This window comes from Elgaria multicarinata, chromosome 1 (assembly GCF_023053635.1).
Source record: "Elgaria multicarinata webbii isolate HBS135686 ecotype San Diego chromosome 1, rElgMul1.1.pri, whole genome shotgun sequence".
NCBI classification, from domain to species: domain Eukaryota; kingdom Metazoa; phylum Chordata; class Lepidosauria; order Squamata; family Anguidae; genus Elgaria; species Elgaria multicarinata.
The window spans coordinates 157,928,285-157,951,308 of record NC_086171.1 but is presented as its reverse complement, the minus strand read 5'-3'; the positions used below and the strand labels follow the sequence as shown (position 1 = coordinate 157,951,308).

Below are 23,024 nucleotides of genomic sequence, written 5' to 3'. Positions count from 1 at the left end.
GAAGTACAACGCCCACCATAAATTAATTTAGGATCATCCAAAAGCATAGTCATTCCAGTGTTCACCCCAATTCCAGATTATTTATGAAAATAGCTAATGGCACAATACAAGAATGGATTGCTATTTGGGCTATGTATATGAAATTATGAGAAGGTTTCACCAGCTATATGTTGTTATTCTCCTCCAAGCAAAGCCAATTTCCCCCCCCCCCCTATTTCTTTTAAAGAGGTTTATACTGTAGTGTGTAATTGCTCCCCTCTTCTCTGAGTAGGATCGTGCAGTTGCAAGTTTTAGCCCCAGCGGGGAAGGATCTTTTGAATCGAATGTGAATTATGGCTCAAGCGAAGTCTCAACACCCCACCCACCCCCACTACGAAAAGGGTCTAATGACTGAACGATTCAAACTGCTCTTCCTTGCAAAGAGATCTCTATAGCATATTGACCTCTGCCTTGGCTAAAAGTATCTGGATCTGAAAGCATCTAGAGAGCAATTTGAAGAGTGTGTTTTAGAATGTTTTTAGGATGTTTTAAGGATAATAATAAATTATTATTATTTTATTTGGAGCCGGAGTGGGGGCGACTTGTGATGCATGTCTGTAGCGTCGGTGGGAGGAATGCCTGGCCAGGAGGTGAGAGGGCTCGGGGTGGGGCAGCGTTAATATGAGGCGGGCGTCTGGACTCGCCCATCTGCATTCCCGTCCGGAAACTGGCAGGGCAACTTTAACAGCAGCTCTCGCTCTTTGCAGGAAAGAGGCGCTTGCTTCTGCCTGAGCCTGTCAGGGGTGTTGGAAAGAACGCGAGGAAGATGGGAGTCACGCTGGGCTACTGGGACATCCGCGGGGTAAGTCAGTGGCTGGGGCAGCCTCGCGGCTAGCGGCCTTCGGATCCGTCCAAATAACGGCGAGACTTTTCGTCTTTTGACTGGCAAAGGCTCTGTGTAGACCACGCAACGGGCGAGGTTTTACGAAGAGGCGTTTGCAGGGGCCGAAACCGTTGCTTTGCGCCTACTAGTCAAATATCGCCGGCCCTCTGCGATGAAAATGGGTCTGCTGCAGCCCTAGAGCTTAAGGCTGCGATCTTATACGCCCACACCAGTGGAGGCTGGTGGCTCCGAGTTCACGGGGGCTATGAATCCATTCTGGATTTCAGACAGAACCGGCCAGAACTTTTAAAAGTTCTATCCAAAGTTCTGAACCTATTTGGGGGATAGGGTTCTGCACCTTGGATATCTCCTTTAGAGTTCTGGATGGTTTCGACTGAAACCCAGAATGCATTCATAGCCCCACCAAAATCGGAGCCACCAACCTCAGTTGACCGACAAGTACCCTGAACTTGGTGGGTTTTACTTTTCAGCAGTCATGTCTAGGATCGCACTATAATCGGTTCCCCTTCCCCTCCGCCCACCCTTTCCTTTAGTGGGGCTTAGTGAGCGCAGACTTAGGGACTCGCCTCCCTCCCCTGGAAGTAGGAACAGCCAATCCCAGCGCGGGAACTGCTTTCCTCCCTCTTCGTCTTATGCAATATTTCGCCTGGAAATGAAGCCACCTCCAGGAGAGAATACATGGTTGGATAACAGAATAATGGGAGAGGGTGTGGCCTGGGGAGGAGCAGTGGCGGCTGCTGCTGTGGCTTTTTGGAAAGTCAGCCCTGCAGGCAGGCGGACTTTGGTGGCTGATCTACACTTCTGCTTTATAGCAGTATTGAAGTACACTGATAACTGTGAGGGCACACTCCACATTCCATATACCATTGTCATAGTATTATTCCCTGCTTTTTATTCCACATTCTTATTGATTCGACGCAAGGTGTAGATCTGGCCTTTGACCCCTCTTGTAGCTGGTGCACCTTTTGTCTGGGAGGTCTTGGTTCAACATTGGGGCTGATAATCATAGGGTGCAATCCTATACATGCTTAGACAAGGGAACTGTAGGAGTTTTTTCTGTCCAAACATGCGTAGGATCACACCCTTTAGAATAGAAGTACAGCCCTCCTAAAACAAAGTCTGACCTGTTCCCACACCGGCCAACCTGCTGCCCATGGGAGGCCCACAATATGAGTGCAATAGCACTCTCCCTCTTTCGTTCCCCAGCAACTGCCATACATTGGCCTGGTTCAGACAACATGCTAAACCATGCTGCTTAACCACGAAATGGTTAATGGAATGCATCAGGGTTAATGCATTCCCTTAACCATTTTGTGTTTAAGCAGCATCTTTTAGCGTGTCGTCTGAACCAGGCCATTGGCATGCATGCTGCCTGATTCCAATACTGGAGCCACTGACAGCCTTAACCTCCATGACACTAATATCCTCCCCCTAATTCTTCCTTTCTCCCTTCCTGCAGCTTGCCAACGCAATCAGACTACTTCTAGAATACACAGAGACTGAATATGACGAAAAATTGTACAGCGGTCAAGGAGAAGGTAAGGAGCTAAAAGGATCTTCCAGGTTCAAAAATAGCATGCCTCTGATTGCCAAATGTTGGGTCAACCAAGAGGAGGCAGTAAATATCGTTATGCTCTGAAGCAGGTCTGATATCTTCTTATGTCAGATTGTTTCGACAGGATGGCTAGTGTCTCTTAAAATTCTTGCTATATTTTCCTCCAGAACTGAAAAATGCAAGGAATCAAAGAACTCCATCCTGTTCCCTACCATCTCAACATATAGAACAATCTCTCTTCTACCAATCTTTGTTCTTCTGCCAAATTTTATCACTGACTTTCCCCATGGTACAAAAGAATAACTTGAACAGCTGGGTCTATTCCCTGTTTTAAGAACATAAGAAATGCTATGCTGGATCAGGCCAAGGGTCCATCTAGTCCAGCACTCTGTTCACACAATGGCCAACCAGCCATCGGCCAGGGATGAACAAGCAGGACATGGTGCAACAGCACCCTCCCACCCACGTTCTCCAGCAAATGGTGTTTTCTTTTTTGTCTGGTTTAGTGTTTGAATTACTTATTCATGGAAATGGTGGGAGAGCAGAGAAAGGAAGATCACCAAGAACACTTTGATCCAGATAGGAAACTTTTAAAGTGATTCATATTTTTGATTTGACTGGTAAGAAGGGGGATTAACGCCTGGTGTAACCATTGGCTCTACCTTTCAAATTGAAGCAGGGCTCCTCCAAGCAGATTGAATCCAAATCTGAAACCTCCTGAAACTTTGTTAGTAATTTGGAGGAATACAGACAGTGTATCTGCAAAACTGATACATTTCTCCCCAAAGGAGAAGAGGTGGTGTACATCTGTGGCTGGCAGCTCTAGCTTCTGATTACAGTGAATGGTTTCATCAGGGCAGTCCCAGTGTGGTGGGGCAGGGATACTGGAAGAATACATTGCAGGACTGTCCCTGTGTTCGCTAGTTTTCTCTCCCAAGAGTAGAGCTGTTTTCGTAGGGTCTGTGGGAATTGGGAGGGTGTAGCATTGGGCCCTTGCTTAGAAAATACTGGATATTGAACCCCTTCTACCTCTGCCACTGTATGTTCCTCATCCATCATCTGCCCCCAGTCTTACTGCATTTTCTGTGACTTTGGTACCAACTGACCAGAAAACAAAAGATGTCTTAAACTGTTTTTCATTCATCACAACTTCTTAACAACTGTCCTTCTGAAATTGGGCAGGTTTCATAGCAAGGGCCACCTCTGCGCTGTTTGCCATTTCCCTAACAACCCCCCATGAAGAATGTAGGGGCATAAGTGCATCCTTTTTCAGGGAGAACCTCCATACTGTAAATAATAACCCCTCAGGAATGAGCAAAAATCAGGGATGTCTCTAAGCTTTTTGGGCAGTTAGACACCTTTGGAATTGCTGGATGTGAGGCTGGATATGAAGGAGAAAATAAACCTGGGCAGGTATAGAACTGGACTTGACGTCTGTTCATCTCTATACTTACAGCTCCGAATATCGACACAAGTCAGTGGACGAATGTGAAGGAGAAGCTGGGCTTGGACTTCCCAAATGTATGTAGCCGCTGTGACATAACCAGCAACGTGGCATTGTGGATTGAATGTCTTTGTGTGTCTGTGAGGCAGGGGCGGGGTCGGTTTACTGCTGCTCATATTGAGATGGGTGAGAGTAAGTAGGAAAAGGGCCTGGCTACGCTCCTGCCCAGGCACTCCTGAGGCACAAGCTGCCTCATCTGACTTGGCTTCGTTGCGCATTGCTTCAAGTCCAGATTGCAGCCCAATTGAAAATCAGGACTGTGTGCAAGAAGAATCCAAAGCAGCAGGCTAGAGCGAGGTTGGCATCTTCCATGAATTCCTGGCCTCTTCCTTGAGCACAGGCCAAAAATAAGCTAGAGGCCAAGAATTTTCAGCAATTACTACTTTAAAAAAAGAGCAAAGCCCTTTAAGTCCCACCGCAGAAACTCACCGCGCAACTCATTGCACAACCTTCAAATGTTCAACATTCAATGTAGATCATTCTGGCTGGAGATGGTTTTTACCTTGATGTAGAATTTGGAAATCTGGGGACGAGGGAAGAACCAGAAGCCGCTGCATGCCAAAAGGAGGAAGAAACTAGACACAGGGCCGGGCAAAGCTGGTAATAGGCCCGGGCCAGATGGGAAATGTAGGCCCCGTTTCAAACTGCTCATTAAGTATTTTTTAATCAGTTCTAAATACATATGAACTAGAATGATTTATTCAAAAGGTAAGGGCAAGCACTTTTATTCAAGATGTATATAAGACATCTTTGTCTCTACCAGGGGGACTTGGAGTAGGCCCCCCAAAATCGTAGGCCCATGCCAACTGGCCCCACTGGCCCCCGCCCAGCCCTGACTAGACAAGAAAGGGGAAATGCATGGCTTATTTGCTGCTGCGGCTCCTCTTTACCTGTCCCTCCCCCCATAGAGACTGCCTAGTGAGCTAGCTGCTAGAGCCTAGTGCTTGCCTAACCCCATATACAAGTGATTACAGGATTTTTTTTGACCACTGAAAAATTATATGCAGAATGCCTGTATTCGTTGCCTGAAGGCCCTGAGTAAAGGATTTAGCATCTCGCAGTGTTTTCTTTCTTTGGGTCATTTCTACTTAGATAGTCTTCAAACAGGCACACTCCTACTGTTTATCCTAAGAAAGCTAGAAGTCATCCAGTGTGGATGACTGGGCACTGAAGTAACATATCATTTCACTGGCATCGTTAACCTCCTTCTCTTTCCGTAGCTCCCATATCTGATCGATGGAGAGAAAAAGATTACCCAGAGCAATGCCATCCTGCGCTACATTGCACGGAAGCACAAGATGTGTGAGTGCTTTTGATGGCAGCGATTATTTGGAGGCCAGCTTCAAATTCAAACGTACTGCGGCTGAACAGTTGATTGGCGGGAGATCCTTACATTCTGTATATGTTGCATTGCCATAGGTGGTGAGAGTGAAGAAGAAATGATCAGGGTAGACATGCTCGAGAACCAGTTCATGGATTTCCGAATGGTGTTTGCAAGATTGTGCTACAATCCAGATTTTGTGAGTTTCTTGGTTTGTGCTCTCCTTCCAAAATGGGCCAGATCAGGAATTCAGCCAATGAGTTGAGAATTGGTTTGGGGTAAATATGAAGTGAGTGGATAGGAAGTCAGGACTTCTGTAAGGCTTTACAAATAATCATGAAGTTGGAAGGGGAACAACAGTTCAGTGTTTAGAGTTGGGGTGGGGGTGGGAGGAGAAGAGGCCTAGAAATGGGGAGTTAAGCATTCAGGGTTTCACAAGAGCTTAGCTGGAGATGAGCCTGTCTGTCATATCTCTTCTTGCAGGAAAAACTCAAGCCCGAGTACTTGGAGCAACTACCCGGGAAGCTGAAGCTGTTCTCCCAGTTTCTGGGGGACAGAAAATGGTTTGCAGGGAAGAAGGTACGTGGGCTGAGTGTGATTTATATAGAGACCAAGATGTCTCAAGTAATGTGTTTCCATTTAAAATGTTTTCCTTTTTTTTTTAATTTTCTAGATCACCTTTGTAGATTTCCTTGCCTATGATGTCCTGGATCAGCAACGGATATTTGAGCCAAAATGCATTGATCAGTTCAAAAATCTCAAGGATTTCCTTGACCGTTTTGAGGTGAAATAACTGTGATATATGCATGGATCTCCAGCGTGGACCACTGAAGGTTGTTGTCATAAAGATAGCAAAGGGAATGTCATCCTTAACCCAACTAATCGTCCCCAAATTTTTCTACCTTCTACTAAGCCACTTGATATTATAATCTCTAAGTTGTCCAAATAAGACTTTACTGGGGATGTTGGATAAATCCACAATGGGTTGAAAATAGGGCTGTGCACAGACCCCCTGATCCATGGCCGTGGTCTGATCTTCCTGTTTGAGGCCTCGGCCATTTGTAGTGCTCCATAGTTACCGGGCAAACATACTAATTTTGACACCATGGACATTCTAGCTGCTCTGGATGCCCATTTTTAAATTATTTTTATTTCCGTTTTTTTCAATGCCACTGGAGTGAGGAGGTGCAGCCTGCCAGGGGGTGGGTGTGGGTGGTAAAAATGCCCCCCGGAACTCCTGAATTTATCCACTCCCTGCTGTTGTAGGCAGCTGACTAGAGAGGTAGCCACAATGTTGTGCCTATATGCCAAGAAAACCAGCCTTCCCCAACCTGGCTTCCTCCAATTGTTTTAGACTACAATTCCTAGCATTTCTCACTATTGGCCATGCTGGCTGGGGTAGATGGGAATTGGAGTTGAAAGCATCTGAACAGAAACAGGTTGGGGAAGCTGAAATAGACATCCCACATTTTCCAGTGATGTGTGGGGAAGAGCCCACACTCTGATTTCCTGCAAACCAACTCTTGCTAATCACACACTGTGGAAAGACTTGCCATACTAGAATGGATTGAACAGTGGCAAAGGTTGTGATAAACTTGAAACATTTAAAAAATGCCATCTGTCCCATCTCATAGCTTGTTTAAATATATATATCTTTCCAGATACTAAACAGCCATTTGCAGTTTCGTCATGAGTTTGATTCAGACTATTGTAATGTGTAATGACATTGTTAACTAATAAATATCCTTTTGCTGGCTTTCTTTGCAGGCCTTGGAGAAGATTTCTGCCTACATGAAATGTGGCCATTGCATAAAGTCTCCCATCTTCTGGAAAACTGCCAAGTGGGGCAATAAAAAAGAGTAGAAGAGCCCATGAACCCTGCAGGGCTGAGCTTTGTAGATGGAGGCTGGGTTCACACAACATGACAACCCACACTCAAGGTTGAGCGTGGATTGTTGTTGAATGGTGGGTTTTTGTGTAGTGTGAACCTAGCTATGCTACAAACTATGGTTTGTTAACCACGAAGAACCCACAAAGAGAATTCATAATTAGTTGTTGGGTTGTGAACTGTGGGTCGTTCGTGGTTAACAAACTAGGGGTTGTTAGCACAGCTGGGTTCACACAACACAGTAACCCATGGTTCAACAACAATCAATACTCGTGTTGTGTGAACTCAGCAACTCTATCAATGAGAAAGCACTTGCCATCCCTCCATGCTTTTAAACTTTATCATGCCGTGGCTTTAATACCCTTTCCAAGATACTAGCTAATAAAAGTTGTTGGCCACTGAAAAATAGTCTTGGTTTTTTCATTTCCTGGTCTATTTTCACAAATTCCTCTTGGTAATTGCTCTCCATTCTTCCATTTCAAAGTTGGGATCAAATGCTGCTAGCAAAACATAGCTTTCCTATGGAAATGTTCATATTTATTATTTTATTATTAATATTTATTTCTATAACACCATCAATTTTCATGGTGTTGTACAGAACACCATGAAAACATTTATATCCTCCTGTATTTATATCCTGATGTGGCTGAAACAGAATAACAGCTGTGTTGCTTGTTGCTATTTTGTGTGTGGCAAAAATCCATTTTATTAAAATACGCTCATACCACAGTAACACTATGTGGGCCATGCCCTGCTCAAAATTGCTGGGGACATGTGCTATCCCTGCAACTAAATCACGTCCTTATGCAAATATATGCATTTATTATGTAACAAAGTCCCTTGGAGAGGGTCTCCCCCCACCCCCAGTGGTCATACAGAGCAGAGATTTTCATTATTGGCTAGGCCAGGAGTACAGAGCCTGTTTCAGATCGAGGACAGAATTTCGTTTTGGCCAAGCTTTCAGGCGCACATGCCAGTGGTGAGCAGGCCTAAAGGCAAAAGGGGTAAGGCTAAAAATACCGTGGTATTTAAGCTTAAAGCCATTGCTGCCAGTAATTAAGCCCAGCGAGAGGCATTTCATTCTTTCAGAATGGGGAAAAACCTGCCCTAAAATCAGGGAAGGGAATGAGCATAGGAGAAAGGGGCCTGGGCGTCTGAGGAACCCCAGAAGGCCAGATTGTGTACCCCTGGGCTAAGCTGTTGAGTGATGTTAGCTGAATCTTTTTTAACTTGCCTTTGAAAATACAGCTATGTCATCACTTAAGCAGTGTTTACTGTTACATTAATATGGTCACGTGTGAGAGAGACAAATGCATGCTTCTGAGTATTATGGGTATGATGTAGGTGTATACAGATTGGGCATAAGTGGAGATTCAAGAGCCGACAGCCCAACAGATGCAGTTTCCCCATCAAATTTCTAGAGAGGCCTTTCTGTCCTAAGGATTGTAATCAAGGCTGTCCTTTCTTCAGTGGAGCAAACAATACTGGTGGATTGAATTGTCTCACCCCTGGAACCCTGGCATGCCCCCAAAATCTGCTTAGGGGATTCTCTGAGGCAGATTTGAGGGCTATGCAGTGGGTTCCATGCTAAACTATTGAATTTGGTACCTCAGGATATAGTGATGGCCATCAACTTGGATGGCTTCAAAAGGGAATTAGTCAATGATGGCACTTGGCTCCAAATCCCTAATGACCACTCCCTGTAGCTTCAAGAGAGACATCTGTGGTCACATTGGCACCAACGGACACCACGTTGCAGGGGCTAGGGAGGCCAGGTGTCCCATTTTGCTGAAGATAGTCCTCTATTTCAAGATTTGCCAGAGGTGCAGGAGCTATACTGGAGTGACCAGATTTAAAAGAAGGCAGAGCACCTGCAGCTTTAATTGTTGTGATGAAGAGGAAATTTCACCAGATTCCCCATCTATACAAATGACACCTGCTGAAATTTCCTTTTCAATACAACTGTTAAAGATACAAGAGCCCTGTCCTCCTTTTCATATGGTCACCCTACCAGAAGCCAAAGCTGGAAGGAGGCCTGGTGTTAACCGGGGCCCACTGCTGTGCTGATATCTGCCCCCCCCCCCCACATCAAGTAGCATTGACTGAAACCCAGAATGGAATCACAGCTCTACCAAACCCAGAGCCACCATCCTCCATTGGGAATGAACTCTTCCTCTTCCTCTTGTACCTCTCAAAGTACTGAGCCCTGTCTTCAGTCTATTACATCTGGTTTCTCTGTTTCAAGCTAGATCTCTTACCTTAGTGGAAAAAAGAAAGAACCCCCACCCCACCCCACCCCACCCCACCCCACCCCACCAAAACAACAACAACAACAACAAAACCACCCAACCAGCGTGTCTGGTTTCTTTTTTTCCTGGCCAGACAGACATGCATAGGATTGTGTCCTAAAATGGTTTAAAATTTAAAAAGTATCACCAGTGCTTCTGGCTTTACTTATTTACCATGTTTTAATCACCATCAATGCTCTTGGATCACCTGTTCGGTTTGAGTGTGATCCTAGTGTAAGTTTCAGAAGAAATATCTTCTTCTTTCAAATTCGACTAGATAAATGAATAGTGGGAAGGGATAATTGCTCTCCCTGGCCAACTTTTGATCAGTTGTTCGTGTGCAGTTTCAATCAAACGCCGTTCCTCGAGTTTTGGACCCTGCCTAAAGGTTGTTATTGCTTTGAATCAGCTACTCAAAAACCGTTCCTCGAGTTTTGGACCCTGCCTAAAGGTTGTTATTGCTTTGAATCGGCACTGGGCCTTTAAAGACTCCAATCAAATCGACACGCACACGCCGGAGGCTTCTTAAGCTCCTCCCTCCAGGTTTCTGGTCTTGCTGCTTTTCGAGTGCGAAGTGAGGAGATCGAAGTAGCCAGAGACGAGCAAAGCGGGACAACACTATGGCGATGATTCTGGGCTACTGGAACATTAGAGGGGTGAGTTTCGTCTTGCCCAAAGAAAGATGAGAAGGCGGCCGATGCCCTTCTTCCCCCCCCTTTCTTTTTTCTTTCTGCCTTGCTGGGTCTGTCCTCCAGCGTCGTAGATCCGCTGCAATCGTTCCGCTCCCCCCTCCCTCCGCTTCTGCTGGGCCCCCGCGAGTCGTGCTCGTGTGTCGCCCGTTGCCTTTCCCGCTTGCCCCGAATCGGCCGTTTTCAAACAAGCCCGGGGCTCTTTCTCTCGTCTGCACGGGGCCTTTCTTTGCACTTGAAGGGAGAAGGGGCGTGGGAAGCGAGGCAGAAGTTTCTTTAAGCGGCCTTTGCCGAAGGAGAGCTGGAGGGGAGGGGGGGCTCTTGAGCCTTCCCTAGGTTTAGGCGAAGATGCTGATAAAACGGTGCTGTCCAGGGGAGGCGTGATTCTACTGCATGCCGCGGGACAAGTCGGAAGGTCTCCGGTGGCGTTCTCTGGGGAACGGCAGGAAAAGGCAGCTTTGCCAGTCGGACTAGAACTCGCAAGCCGTTGCAGTCCTCCAGATGTGTTGGACTACAAACCCCATAATCCCCTAGGCAGCCATGAGAGTTGTAGCCCAACAGATCTGGTGGGTACCTGGCTGGCGAAGGCTCCATTCAGGGACCTCCCCGGGGGACATTTCTTATCGCCTTTCTCTAGCCAAGCGGTTCGGGCCCGGTGCACGTGGAGCGAGCGGGTTGCGGGTTGTGCGCCATAGCAGACGGAGAGACTCGCGCGCCTGCAAGCCCACGTTCTTTGTCCTGGACAAGCAGAGGCTCGTTGGCTGGCTTGTCGGTAGCACTACAAAGCTTTTCTTGGTCGTCCGCGTGTGCCGCGCCGCCGCCGCCTCTCGTCTTGCGCTTCTTAACGCCGCCGCCGCCGCCCCAGTGCGCGCGTACTTGGAGAGCAGCAAGCACTGTTGAACGCAGTCGGGGCCAGGCCCTGAATACACGTACCCGGAACCGTGCTGCAAAAAGAGGGAAAGCACAATCTTATTCGAGCTCACTAAGCCCAGGACTCCAGTTCTCTCTTTAACTCTTACCTCTCGCCTCCTCTACTTCCCTCCCTCGCGGTAAGCAAGGCGGGGGGACGCATTCTGGCCACGGGGGATTGCGTGCGCCCCCCACCGCTCCCCCCTCTCATATCTTTCTTTTCTTCCAGAGGAATCAAGGGTGGAGAATAGAGACTCGCATAAATATGTGTGTATTTAATTTATTGAGTGTATTTCTTAGCTGCTTTTCGAGTCTATGGTTTCCTCAAGATGGCTTACAAAGTTTAAAAAGTGTAAAATTAAGTATCAAATAAACTAGGAATTATTTTAAATATAAACAAACTTAAAATAAACCAGTTAAAATAAAATATTGTTTCAGATATCTTACAGAAACAGATACCATAAAAGTTGTGAACCATCCAGAGAGTTTCAGCTACTGGGTTGTATAGAAATGTAATTTAATGAATAAATAAATGAAAGCTTTTTAATTTAAAGACAAGAGAGTATATGTGTTTAAAGTTGGCTTAAAAGCAGCTACAGTTGGAGTCAGCTATGTAATATTACATGTGACAGTATTCAAATAGGTACTTACAATGTGTATTATTTAATTTTACTAGGGTGATCATATGAAAAGGGGGAGAGGGCTCCTGTATCTTTAACAGTTGTATTGAAAAGGAAATTTCAGCAGGTGTCATTTGTATATATGGAGAACCTGGTGAAATTTCCTCTTCATCACATCAGTTAAAGGTGCAGGTGCCCTGCCTTCTTTTAAATCTGGTCACTCTAGTATAGCTCCTGCACTTTAACTGTTGTGATGAAGAGGGAATTTCACCAGATACTGCATGCATAAAAATGACACCTGCTGAAATTCCCTTTTCCGTGCAACTGTTAAAGATACAAGAGCCCTGTCCTCCTTTTCATATGTTCACCCTAATTTTACCTTATAAAGAGAAGTTGGAGGTGCCGTATGCCTTAATGTATGCCTTAATACGGCCGTATGCCATATGTGTGTGTGTGTGTGAGAGAGAGAGAGAGAACGGATGGAGGGAAGGCCAGCAAGGTGTTAACAGTAATCTGGTTGAGTGGTGAAAGACAAGGCCGGCAGTAGTAGGCGAGAAGTTGTTCTATGTTTGTTCTAACAAACTCCATGGGTACACAAAGTTATTGAGTTAACTCCTCCTTTTGTGTGTTTCCCATGGAATCTTGTATCAGTAACATTGGGGTTGTTGACTTCTTGCTCAACCTGTACTTACACTTATTTTAGACTTGATGGTAGCATAGCATGGCGATGCCAGAGGGCCTCTCCTTTCTTGCAGTGCCTAATGTTCACACTGGAGATGGGGAACCTTGCAGCCAGAGAGCAGATGTGGCCCCTGTGTAATTTCATCTGGCCCCCAGGCATTTCCAGGGAGCTCTTTCCCTCAGTGGAAGGGCCACTTAGGAAAGTGGGCAGTTGGGCTGCACAGCTGGAAGGTGCTCTGAGGACTTCCCCTGTCTGCCTTTCCTGTTCTTTTGAAAATATTCCCTGGTAAGAGGAGCATGTGTGTGTCTCATCTGCCTCTCTCGCTAGGGATAGTTATAGTATTGTTCCTTTTAATCATTGGATTCCCAGCTGAGTGGCCGGAGCTTCAGGAGATGGCAACAGTATAGCACTATCTTCCTAGGTGTTACAATATTTATTTATTTGTTGTATTTATGAAACTGATAAGAACTCATAACATGATTGATTGATAAGTACAAGTGTAGAGCAATTCTAATCTTTATTTATTACATTTATATCACACCTTCCCACCAAAAATGGTGCTTAAAGTGGCTAACAGAAATAAAAATTGGTCTTAAAGCCTTTCTCTCGGAGAGCTTTGGCATCAGAGCCTCCAAGATATATCCAGTGTCCTGCTGTGTTTGTATGGAAGTGAGAGGGGAGCAGCTCTTAATTTAGGCTGTAAATCTCTGTCTTTGTTATAATTATTCCCTTGTTTGTTATCCATGCACAGTGTCTGTTGCACTGTACTGGTGACTGCATTGATGATACTCCAAAAGTTGGCTCCCATCTTTTGCTGTTGGAACTTCCTGGGAAATGTCTCTTGGTTGGGTTTGCCAGTTTGAGTTTATTAAAAAAATGCAGTGTAAAAATACATAGTTACAGGTGTGTGTTGTGTATTAGGATTGAAGATGGATACTTAGGATTTATTCTGAAATTTCTTCTTTTAAGGGTTCCCAGTCCTCTCACTAGTGTGTGCTGGCTTCTCATAGTCCTTTTGTCTTTTCTTCTTTACAGCTTGCCCATAGTATCCGGTTGCTACTAGAATACACAGGAACATCTTATGAAGACAAGTTGTACAGCTGTGGGGAAGGTATGTATTGTTGGGCTTTGCATGTGCAAAGCCTTCCTCCCCCACTCCCTTAGTTCGTTGTTATGAATACAAGCTGTTGTATTCAGAATTTCCTAGTCAGAGGCATATTCCACACAAGGATAAAATGTCTCACTTGTACTTGCGTAAGCACAGTTTATTTAGAATTTCCAGAGCTGTGTTTTGCAACTGCTTAGCTTTTGTACTAAATTTGGAAGTCTGTAGAAGTCCTGTTGGGGGGGATTGGTGAGGGGCTTGTAACATCCATAAATATACATTCCTATTATAGGGAAAGGTATCATTTTGGAAATTAATATTTTGGAGTGTTTGTGTGCGCTCTCTCGCTCTTGCTCTCTCTCTCACACACACACATCTGTCTTCAAAAGCAACTTTATTGGCTGTCAGATGTCACTTGGAGACATATTCCCAGTGCTCTGTGTGCTATTATTTTGTTCAAGCATACAAATGTAGCATACTAAGAGTCTTAGCTGTTCTACCCCACCCCTGTTCTAGCTTTAACTGTGGGCTGTGCCTATCTGAAATCTCAGAAGCCAGAAATGTAGATAGCTAGGCTTGACTTCCAGCAGTCAGGGCTACAGTACCTGCTATTTAAGGCAAGGAACCAACCAGAAGCAGAATAAATGATTTCACCTTAATGTTATTTATTGGCACAGAATTTGGATTACCTCAGGATAGGTTGGAGACATATATCCCTTGGACGCAGATTAATGTCTCAGAAACTGCTGTAACTGATCTTTTCCAGATTAATTAGGAAAATCTTTTTATCTCTGGTGCTATACTGCTAGTTGCATTCCAGTGCCCTGAATATGGACTGTTTAGCTTGGAAAAAGGGAGGCTAAGGGGAAACACGATAGAGGTGTACAACATTATGCATGGTGTAGAGAAAGTGGACAGAGAGATGTTTCTCCCTCTCTCATAATACTAGAATCCGGGGTCAGCCCATGAAGCTGATTGGTGGGACGTTCAGGACAGATAAAAGGAAGCACTTCTTCACACAGCGCATAGTTAAACTGTGAAATTTACTACCACAAGATGTAGTGATGGCCACCAATTTGGATGGCTTTAGGGGGTGGATAATTCCTGGAGGAGAAGGCTATCAATGGCTACTGGTCCTGATGACTATGTGCTACCTCCAGTATCAGAGGCAGTAAGCCTATCTATGCCAGTTGCAGGGAGACATGGATGGGAACATGGATTGCTCCCATGCCTGCTTGTGAGTTTCCCACAGATGGCTAGTTGGCCACTGTGTGAACAGAGTGCTGGAGTAGATGAACCCTTGGTTGATCCAGCAGGGCTCTTCTTATGTTCTTATGATAACCTATCCTAGTCTTCCCCATCCTGCTGCTCTGATGAATGCTCTGCCAGGAGCTTTGTACAGTGGGGAAGTGCATCACCCTCAAAGTAAATGTTAGAAGTTGGTTTTCAGTGTCCAGACTTTCCATAAACAAACTCATGCGGGGGTGGCACCAGGTTGAAGAGGGCTGCTGTAACCACAGCTTCACACCACAAAAAGTATGGCAGAGACTGATTATGCTGTTGTTAACCATCACAGTGGCCTTCACCTCTCTTGTGCTATACTGCCAGACCCAAATCAGTATTTCTATCCCCAATATTTGGGGTTCATCTAAAATTGTGGGAAGAGGGGGAATAGTCTGGGGATGGCATAGCACCAAGACTATTTCCTTTCCTCCATAAGTTTAGATGAATCCCAAATACTATTTGAAGTGAATCCCAAATACTTTTAGGGGTATACTTCTTCGTTTGCAGGCTTCTCTTGAAATAAGACTGATTGGGTACTCCTGCAGTACCTTCAACCATTAAAGGAGTATGCAATTAACAGGGACATTTTTACTCGAAATTTAATTCATTTTTTAAGTTTCTTGAAATGATGGGACAAAGGAGGGAGGGGTTGGGGAGCTCTGTGTTAAGCAAATTAGCATTGAGTGCTCCAAAATATTTTTAAAAGATTTAAAAACAAAACAAAAAAACCCACCACCCCAAATTGCAGGGTGATGGAGGCTGTTGATAGTCACCATGTCATGTGATGCCCATTGTGCTTTTTCTGGCAGTTGTGGTTGTAGAAGTGGTGGGATGGAGGAAGTGGGGAGGAGAAACTTTTCTTAGAATAAAATACCAACATTTAAGTGCTGACAAAACGAGCCGTTCCTGCAGCCGAAGCAAAGTCTTAAGGCAAGATGGCTGCATATGAAAATATGCAATGGTAATCACTTAACATGCTGAAGAACGGATTGACTGGAAAAGCTCTAAATGCCCTCTCTAAGAGCACAATGGGGCTTTGTCTCATACTGGGCAACATAGCTTCAATCTTGCGTTTCGTCCTTTAATATCCCTTCATCTTGCAAGATTATTACTTTTTTAAAAAAACTGCTGAATGCCATGTGGTGGACTTGATACAAAATAGGCCAGGGAAGAACTGCCCCTCACAACCCTGGGACAAAATGTTTTGTTGCCTGTGGTGAAGGACAAGATGTCCCCCGCCCTCTCAGTTCCATATACGGAAGCCAACCAGACTGGCAGTTGAATCTTACTTCAACACTTTCTGCCTTTTCAGTGCGCGGAGGGCAGCAGAATAGCGTAGGGGTGCTGGGTAGGCTAATTGGTTACATGTACATTTCTGTCCTGCTACACTTTGCCACCCCTTCCCAAATCTCCTGCCCCACGGTAGGGTCAGCCCTGGCTGCACATAAATACCTTTCAGAGATAATCTCTTTGAACTGCAGCCTACGCTACAGAACAGACATGGACTTCCTGGCACTTCTTCTAAGTGATTTGTTTAGGATAGATGAAGGAAAGTGAATTCTGGTTGAACATGTTTTCTGTGCCTGAATTTATTCCCCTATCCCCTACTCTTTTTCCAGCTCCTGACTATGATAAGAGTCAATGGATCAATGAAAAGGAGAAGTTAGGGCTGGATTTCCCTAATGTAAGTAACTCTCTTTCTCGATCATATGATGGGTGGGAAGAATATCTTGTCCAGGTTGTCTGTGAAGTCTGGATGTTTGGTGGAGAAACAAGCTCTTACCTGTGGTATTCATGCATAGGGCCTTAGGGGAGAAGAGACGGCTGAGGAACACGTATGAGTAGTGTAAAGAGGGCATTAATCATGTGCTGGAAGCACAAGGCAAGGATTTGACCTTAAGCTGCTCGCTCTGCTTGCTTTCCAGCTTCCTTACCTAATTGATGGCAAGACCAAGCTTACACAGAGCAACGCCATCCTCCGGTACATCGCACGCAAGCACAAGCTCTGTGAGTATACCTGAATTCTTCTGGGGCCTGGACTGGCTGACCAGAACCTGCTTCTGTTTGCCCAGGAGTTCTTATCTTCCAATGTTGGCTCCAGGTGGAGAAACCGAGGAGGAGATGGTCAGAGTGGACATGCTAGAGAATCAGGTGATGGATTTCCGCATGAGCCTCGTGATGGTCTGCTACAATCCTGATTTTGTGAGTTCACCTGCCTCCATCATTTACATCTGCTGTTGTATTGGCTAGAAGGGAAGGGGTTTGTGGTGCTGTACAATGCTTGCAAAATGCCATTAAGTCCATGGTAAACCAACTTGCTGTGTGTACACCAGTGTTTCATGTAGTAAATGCATGTGTGGATGATGTGCATGCATCTTCCAATACCTGTGAGAGGTTTCTGTGAACCTGATAGACAGTATTCTTGGAAGACCCCGATGATTAAAATTATGGGTTATTCACACTTTGCAGGAAACACCTGTGAAGACGTGGCAGCTATCTTTGATGTGTAAAATGTGAAGGGGCTCACGGAACAGCTTCTTTCATTCTCTCCTGCTCACCCTGTTCACGTTGCTGCAGTGGTGAATAGAGTTTGGGTGGAGTAAGGGCACATGCATCTCTTACGATGCAAGACTGCTGTTCAAAGCCAAGCCAATGTTGGCCATTGTTGGCCAATGTATCTTTTTTTCCCCTTGATGGAAGCTCTTTGGTATCACTGCTGTGATACTCCCTAGAGGTAGACATGGAATAAGAGCAGAGGTCCTGTATGGATCAGTAAGTGGTTAAAGATCAGAAAACAGAGATCAGGAATAAATGGTCAATTCTCTTGATGGAGGGGAGTAAATACTGGGCTCCCACAGGGTTCGGTATTGGGGCTAATTCTTTTCAATTTGTTCATAAATAATCTGGAATTAGGAGTGAGCAGTGAAGTAGCCAAGTTTGCTGACGGCACCAAATCATTTAAGGTTGTTAAAACACAAAGGGATTGTGAAGAGCTCCAAAGGGATCTCTCCAAGCTGGGAGAGTGGGCATCCAAACGGCAGATGCGGTTCAATGTAAACAAGTGTAAGGTGATGCATGTTGGGGCAAAAACCCAACTTCAAGTATAACCTAATGGGATCTGAGCTGGTAGTGACTGAACAAGAAAGAGATCTTGGGGTTGTGGTGGACAGCTCGATGAACATGTCCACCCAGTGTGCAGCTGCTGCAAAGAAGGCAAACTCCATGTTAGCCATTACAAGAAAAGGAATTGAGAATAAAACGGCCAGTATCATACTGCCCTTATACAAATCTATGGTGCGACCACACTTAGAATACTGTGTACAGTTCTAGTCACCACATTATATTATAGCATTGGAAAAAGTGCAGAAAAGAGCAACTAAAATGGTTAAGGGGCTGGAGCATCTCCCCTATGAGGGAAAGTTACAACAGCTGGGATTGTTTAGCTTGGAAAAAAGGAGGCTAAGGGGAGACATGATAGAGGTGTAGAAAATTATGCATGGTAATGTGGATAGGGAGACATTTTTCTCCCTCTCTCAAAATACTAGAACCCGGGGTCATCCCATGAAGCTGATTGGTGGGAGGTCCAGGACAAATAAAAGGAAGTACTTCTTCACACAGCGCATAGTTAAATTATGGAACTCACTACCACAAGATATAGTGATGGCCACCATTGGATGGCTTTAAAAGGGGTTGGATAAATTCCTGGAGGCAAAAGCTATCAATGTCTACTAGCCCTGATGGTTGTGTGCTATCTCCAGTATTCGAGGCAGTAAGCCTGTGTGCATGGGTTGCTGAGGAACATGGGTGGGAGGGTGCTGTTGCACCTTTGTCCTGCTTGTTCATCCCTGGCCAATGGCTGGTTGGCCACTGTGTGAACAGAGTGCTGGACTAGATGGACCCTTGGTCTGATCCAGCATCAGGGCACTTCTTATGTTCTTAGGTAAGATGTCATTTTGGGTTATTCTGCTGGCTTTTGCACTGACAACACCAAATTCCATAGCTCTGTTGGTAGAGGGAAGTGGCATTGAATTCTGGCTATGATTACAGTTCAATTTTCCCCCATCTGCCTGTTTTGCAGGAAAAAGTAAAGCCTGGGTACTTGGAGCAGCTGCCAGGGAAGCTGAAGCTCTTCTCCCAGTTTTTGGGGGACCGAAAGTGGTTTGCTGGTGACAAGGTATGTGCATATACACACTTGGGCATTGGAGAGGAGGCCTGATCTCTCTGAAGTCTCACTGTTAAGTCTTTTTCCAGATCACATTTGTTGACTTCCTCGTGTATGATGTCCTCGACCAAAACCGCATGTTTGAACCCAAGTGCCTTGACCAGTACAAGAATCTTCAGGATTTTCTCACCCGCTTTGAGGTTAGTTTTTATCTTCCCGAGACGTGCTGGATCACAGGTCCTCATTAGCATCCTGTGACCTGCTTCGTTAGTTTCTGGCAAGAAGCCATGAACAGATTAGCTGACAACAAGGTTCCAAACTGGCCAGAGTGGCTGGCCAATCTGGCACGGACAAGAATATTGGAAAAATACAGCATGTTTCCTTTTGGCACATGAAAGACTTCAGGCAGCTTTCAGAAATGTGCTTTTCTCCGAAGGGGCAGGGTAGTAACTTCCCTTTCATCCCTTATTTAATGTGTTTCTTCCTCTGAAGATGTGGCTGCTAGCAATGTAAGGATTTACTAACTTTGTTGCAAGCTGTAAAGTCTTGACATGTATCTGCATGTACATGTGAACTAAGAAGGACAGAGAGACCTATTTGAGTTCTGATCACCACGCCTCCCCATGCCAGCCAGGACCCCCTCCCCATATGAAATGAAAGGATGCTCCCGAGGCCTCCTGGGGTGTCTTCTCGTTTTGTACTAGGTGGGCCAGCCTTGAAAAATGGAGACTTCCTGGCCAAGTTGATTGGGCGTAGGAGGATAATACCAATGCTATTTCCTGAGCGGCATGGCGGGGGCATGTCCAGCTTGCTAGGTGAAACCTTTGGCCATTATCCTTTTTGGAACACACCTTAAAAGAATAAGTGCCTCTATGAGTCACAGAGCCCTTTTCAGGATGTCCATGGAGGTGGTGGCTGAATGCAAGAAGAGCCAGTGGCTGGGGCAAACCAGCAGAAAGCAAAGGTGGTCCTAATTTCTGATTTACCATTAAGGAAGAAAGGAACAGTTCTTGAAACCGTGAACTAGACTAGTGGCCTTCCACCAACTGGTACCCTCCAGGTCTTTTGGGCTCCAACTCCCATCATCCCTATTTTTGGCCACACTCGTTAGGGCTGATGGGAACTTTAGAGGCCAAAAGATCTGGAAGGCACCAGAGTGCAGTTTCTCATGGGCAAATTCATCCTGGTAGCCACTTTTCCTATGGCTCCTTTAGCTTTTGCCCCCCCCCTCTCCCACCTCCCTGCTTCCTAAAGACCTCCTTTTTTGTGTCCTCAGGCTCTGGAGAAGATTGCTGCCTACATGAGCTCCAGCCGCTTTATGAAGACTCCCATCAATAACAAGATGGCTAAATGGGGGAACAAAAAGGAATAGAGGAAGGATTAAAAGAAATCTCTTTGCTGCTGCTGGATGATAGACTACTGTTATTACAACTGGAGTTGATCTGATAGACTAAAGGCAGTTTCTGTCTCTAGAATTTGGTGTTCCCTTTCTGTAGAATGGCCGGTGATGCTTTTCGTATCTTGGAAGCTGTAGTAGCTAATAAAGGATCTTGGAATGACCTGTTGTTGTTGTTGTGCTGAGTGTGTCATCACATCCTTGTTGGCTACTGGCCTTATAGCCACCCGTCTTAATCTCACTGTTCTTTGAGTGGTTGTATGAACATGTCTTATTCATCTGCAGAAAAAGAGACTATTTTTGGGGGTGCTCGAGGCTGACTTGCTGTTAGCCTTCTGCGAACTTGAGGACAAATGGTCTGACTTTCGGAGTACTGAATACTTAGTCAGAAAAAAAGGCCTACAACTCCCAGAATTCCACAGCCAGCATGGTTGGCTGGTGAATGCTAGGAATTGTAGAAAATTGTTCTGCCTAAACATGCATAGGATTGAACCCATATATGTATATACTACTTTATTTATATTTTAAACTAGCTTTCATTGCAACTTTCTATATTCCCATTTATGTTCTAATATTGTGCCCCGGAAGTCTTTCCCCAGTTTTTTGTTTCACACTATTTTAATACCATTATTACTACTACTGCTTACATTTTCAAAATAAACTCCTATTCATCCCATTTCCCCCCCAAATTGTGTACAAATTTTCATGCCCAGACCCATGAAACTGTTCATCTGAATTGAGAAATGGTATAACAGAACACAAGAAATATTTTAGAGAGTGAGTCGACTCTTCCTTCTCCCCTACCCTCCAGCTCAGCTTCACCCGTAAGCACATCAGAACATAGCCAAGGCTATGGATAATCCGTCCAAGTGCAAGAAGTACTACTGAATTCAGTATTCTGACATTTTTTCAGGTTTAAACAAATAAGCAGGTTTCTTGTCCTCATGGTTGGAAAAAGAATGCAAAGTGTGGCAATGCCTGGTGACACCTTTGAAGCCTTTGGTGAAGCGTGGGCGGACTTCAGGCCACAGGATCTGCAAGACCCATCATCTGGAGTGTTGCAAAATGTGGGGATGACAGGAGATCTTAAGAATAAGGAACCGGGTCAGAACGGATTTTGCTCTTCTCTCTCACACACAAATCAGTCCTGGTTTCCTTCCTTTAGCAGCCTAGCATTTTTATTTTTATTTTTTTGGGGGTGGGCAGGGGGGTACTTCTTGAGTTCTGTCTATAAGACTAAACCTTAGCAGCAGATTCCCCCCCCCCAATCCCTAAAGCTGTAGCAAAGTGCGAGAAAAGCACAGGCCCAGAATGAAATGTTCTTGAAATAATTCCAGAGTAGGTATGTTAGTCTGTTACAGAAAACACTAAAGCACTTTATGACACCTTAAAAACTAACAGATTTATTTGCCACAAGGCTTACACAAACAGTAACAACATTTAGAAACTAGTGGGGAAACAGCATCAGAGCTTCCTGGCAGACTGAAGTGATCTGAAAGTCAACATTCTCCCACACGAACCATGAAACAGCTGACTTAGAATTTAAGTAAGTTTGATTCTAGTTCATGGGGATTCAATCAGGAATAAAGTTTTCCTCTCCCACTACTGGTATTAATTTAGTATAGAAAATTTTGGAAAATGATCTCACCATTCACTGCAGTACTTGTATGTATTTGAGTTTTGCATAGGAATGTCACTGACAGTTCTTTTTGTATTGTATGGCCCACTGACCCTGCTATTTAAAACTTACTTTCCTTTATAGCTGTGTGTATGAGAGAGAGATCAGTCAACTGAGGATTGCCAAGTATCTGATGAAGTTCTTGAAAAACAATGAATAGGAGAGCAGTGACGATCTCTTAGAAGTCCATTATGGAGTGGCTACAGAAGGCTACATGAGAGGACCATTCTGTTAAAGGAAGGAGAGGTGTATCAATATTGTTGCAGGATAAGCTCTAAATCATTTTAAAAATCACATATGACCAATTACAGGGGTATTGCACCTCAGGTCCATCGGCCAAATTCTGGGGTCATAAATCCGGTCGTCTAGAATTCCCCAGATGGCCGCCTTTCCTCTGACCACCGTTTGGTGGTTTCCTACCTTTTGTGCAGTTTTACCTCTCACCCATTCTAAAAAGTTCAAATTCCTTTTTTAAGGCTTAGTTACTGACAGTAAGAACTGGTATATTTTGGGGGGCCATCTCCTTTGGCATTTGTCCCCTGCCAAGCAGCTCCAGAGCTCCAAAACTGAATTAGTTCTTTGAGCTGAACAGATTCAACACTCCTGATGTATGGGGTTATCCTATTTTATCCTTTCAGCAGTGTTGTAATGGTGGAGCTTAGTAATAGAGACTTTCCCAAGGCCACAGAATAAGCTTCATATATGAGTGGGGAATTCAACAGATTGGGAGGTTGTGCAGCTAAAGATATAGGCCTGCATTTCCTGAAGTCACTCTGATTTTAGTGTTCAGACTTTAAACACAAAGAAGGGAGGGAACTCAAGGTTGAGGGAGGGGGATAGGCAAAAAGTCTTCACTTATTACTGCTGTCACAGGAACTATCCAATAGGTGCCTGTGACCGTAGTGTCAATGGAGATTACACAACACCTACAATAGTAAATAAAGCACCAGCTTGGGAGTTGTATTTTCAGAACCGTAGTTTGTTGCAGATTGAAGGCTGGGAAAATGTGATCCTTCCCTTATTCCCCCTGCCCTGGAAATGCTAACCTTTGGGGAAAGAA

The 23,024-nt window shown here is 44.9% G+C and overlaps 2 protein-coding genes across 2 annotated transcripts; both read left to right on the top strand.

Annotated features, from left to right (window-relative positions):
- Window positions 1–679: 679 nt before the first annotated feature.
- Window positions 680–7,557, top strand: LOC134408299 (glutathione S-transferase 2-like). The gene is made up of 8 exons (XM_063140535.1): window positions 680–841; window positions 2,343–2,421; window positions 3,895–3,959; window positions 5,163–5,244; window positions 5,362–5,462; window positions 5,747–5,842; window positions 5,937–6,047; window positions 7,031–7,557. Exons 1-8 carry the CDS (start codon window positions 806–808, stop codon window positions 7,124–7,126), a joined length of 666 nt encoding a protein of 221 aa, XP_062996605.1. The 5' UTR covers window positions 680–805; the 3' UTR covers window positions 7,127–7,557.
- A 2,431-nt stretch (window positions 7,558–9,988) lies between these two features.
- LOC134408291 (glutathione S-transferase Mu 1-like) lies at window positions 9,989–20,449 on the top strand. Its single transcript, XM_063140521.1, has 8 exons — window positions 9,989–10,095; window positions 13,375–13,450; window positions 16,348–16,412; window positions 16,654–16,735; window positions 16,830–16,930; window positions 18,807–18,902; window positions 18,980–19,090; window positions 20,167–20,449. The coding sequence occupies exons 1-8, from the start codon at window positions 10,060–10,062 to the stop codon at window positions 20,260–20,262; spliced, it is 663 nt and encodes a 220-aa protein (XP_062996591.1). The 5' UTR covers window positions 9,989–10,059; the 3' UTR covers window positions 20,263–20,449.
- The last annotated feature ends 2,575 nt before the right edge of the window (window positions 20,450–23,024 follow it).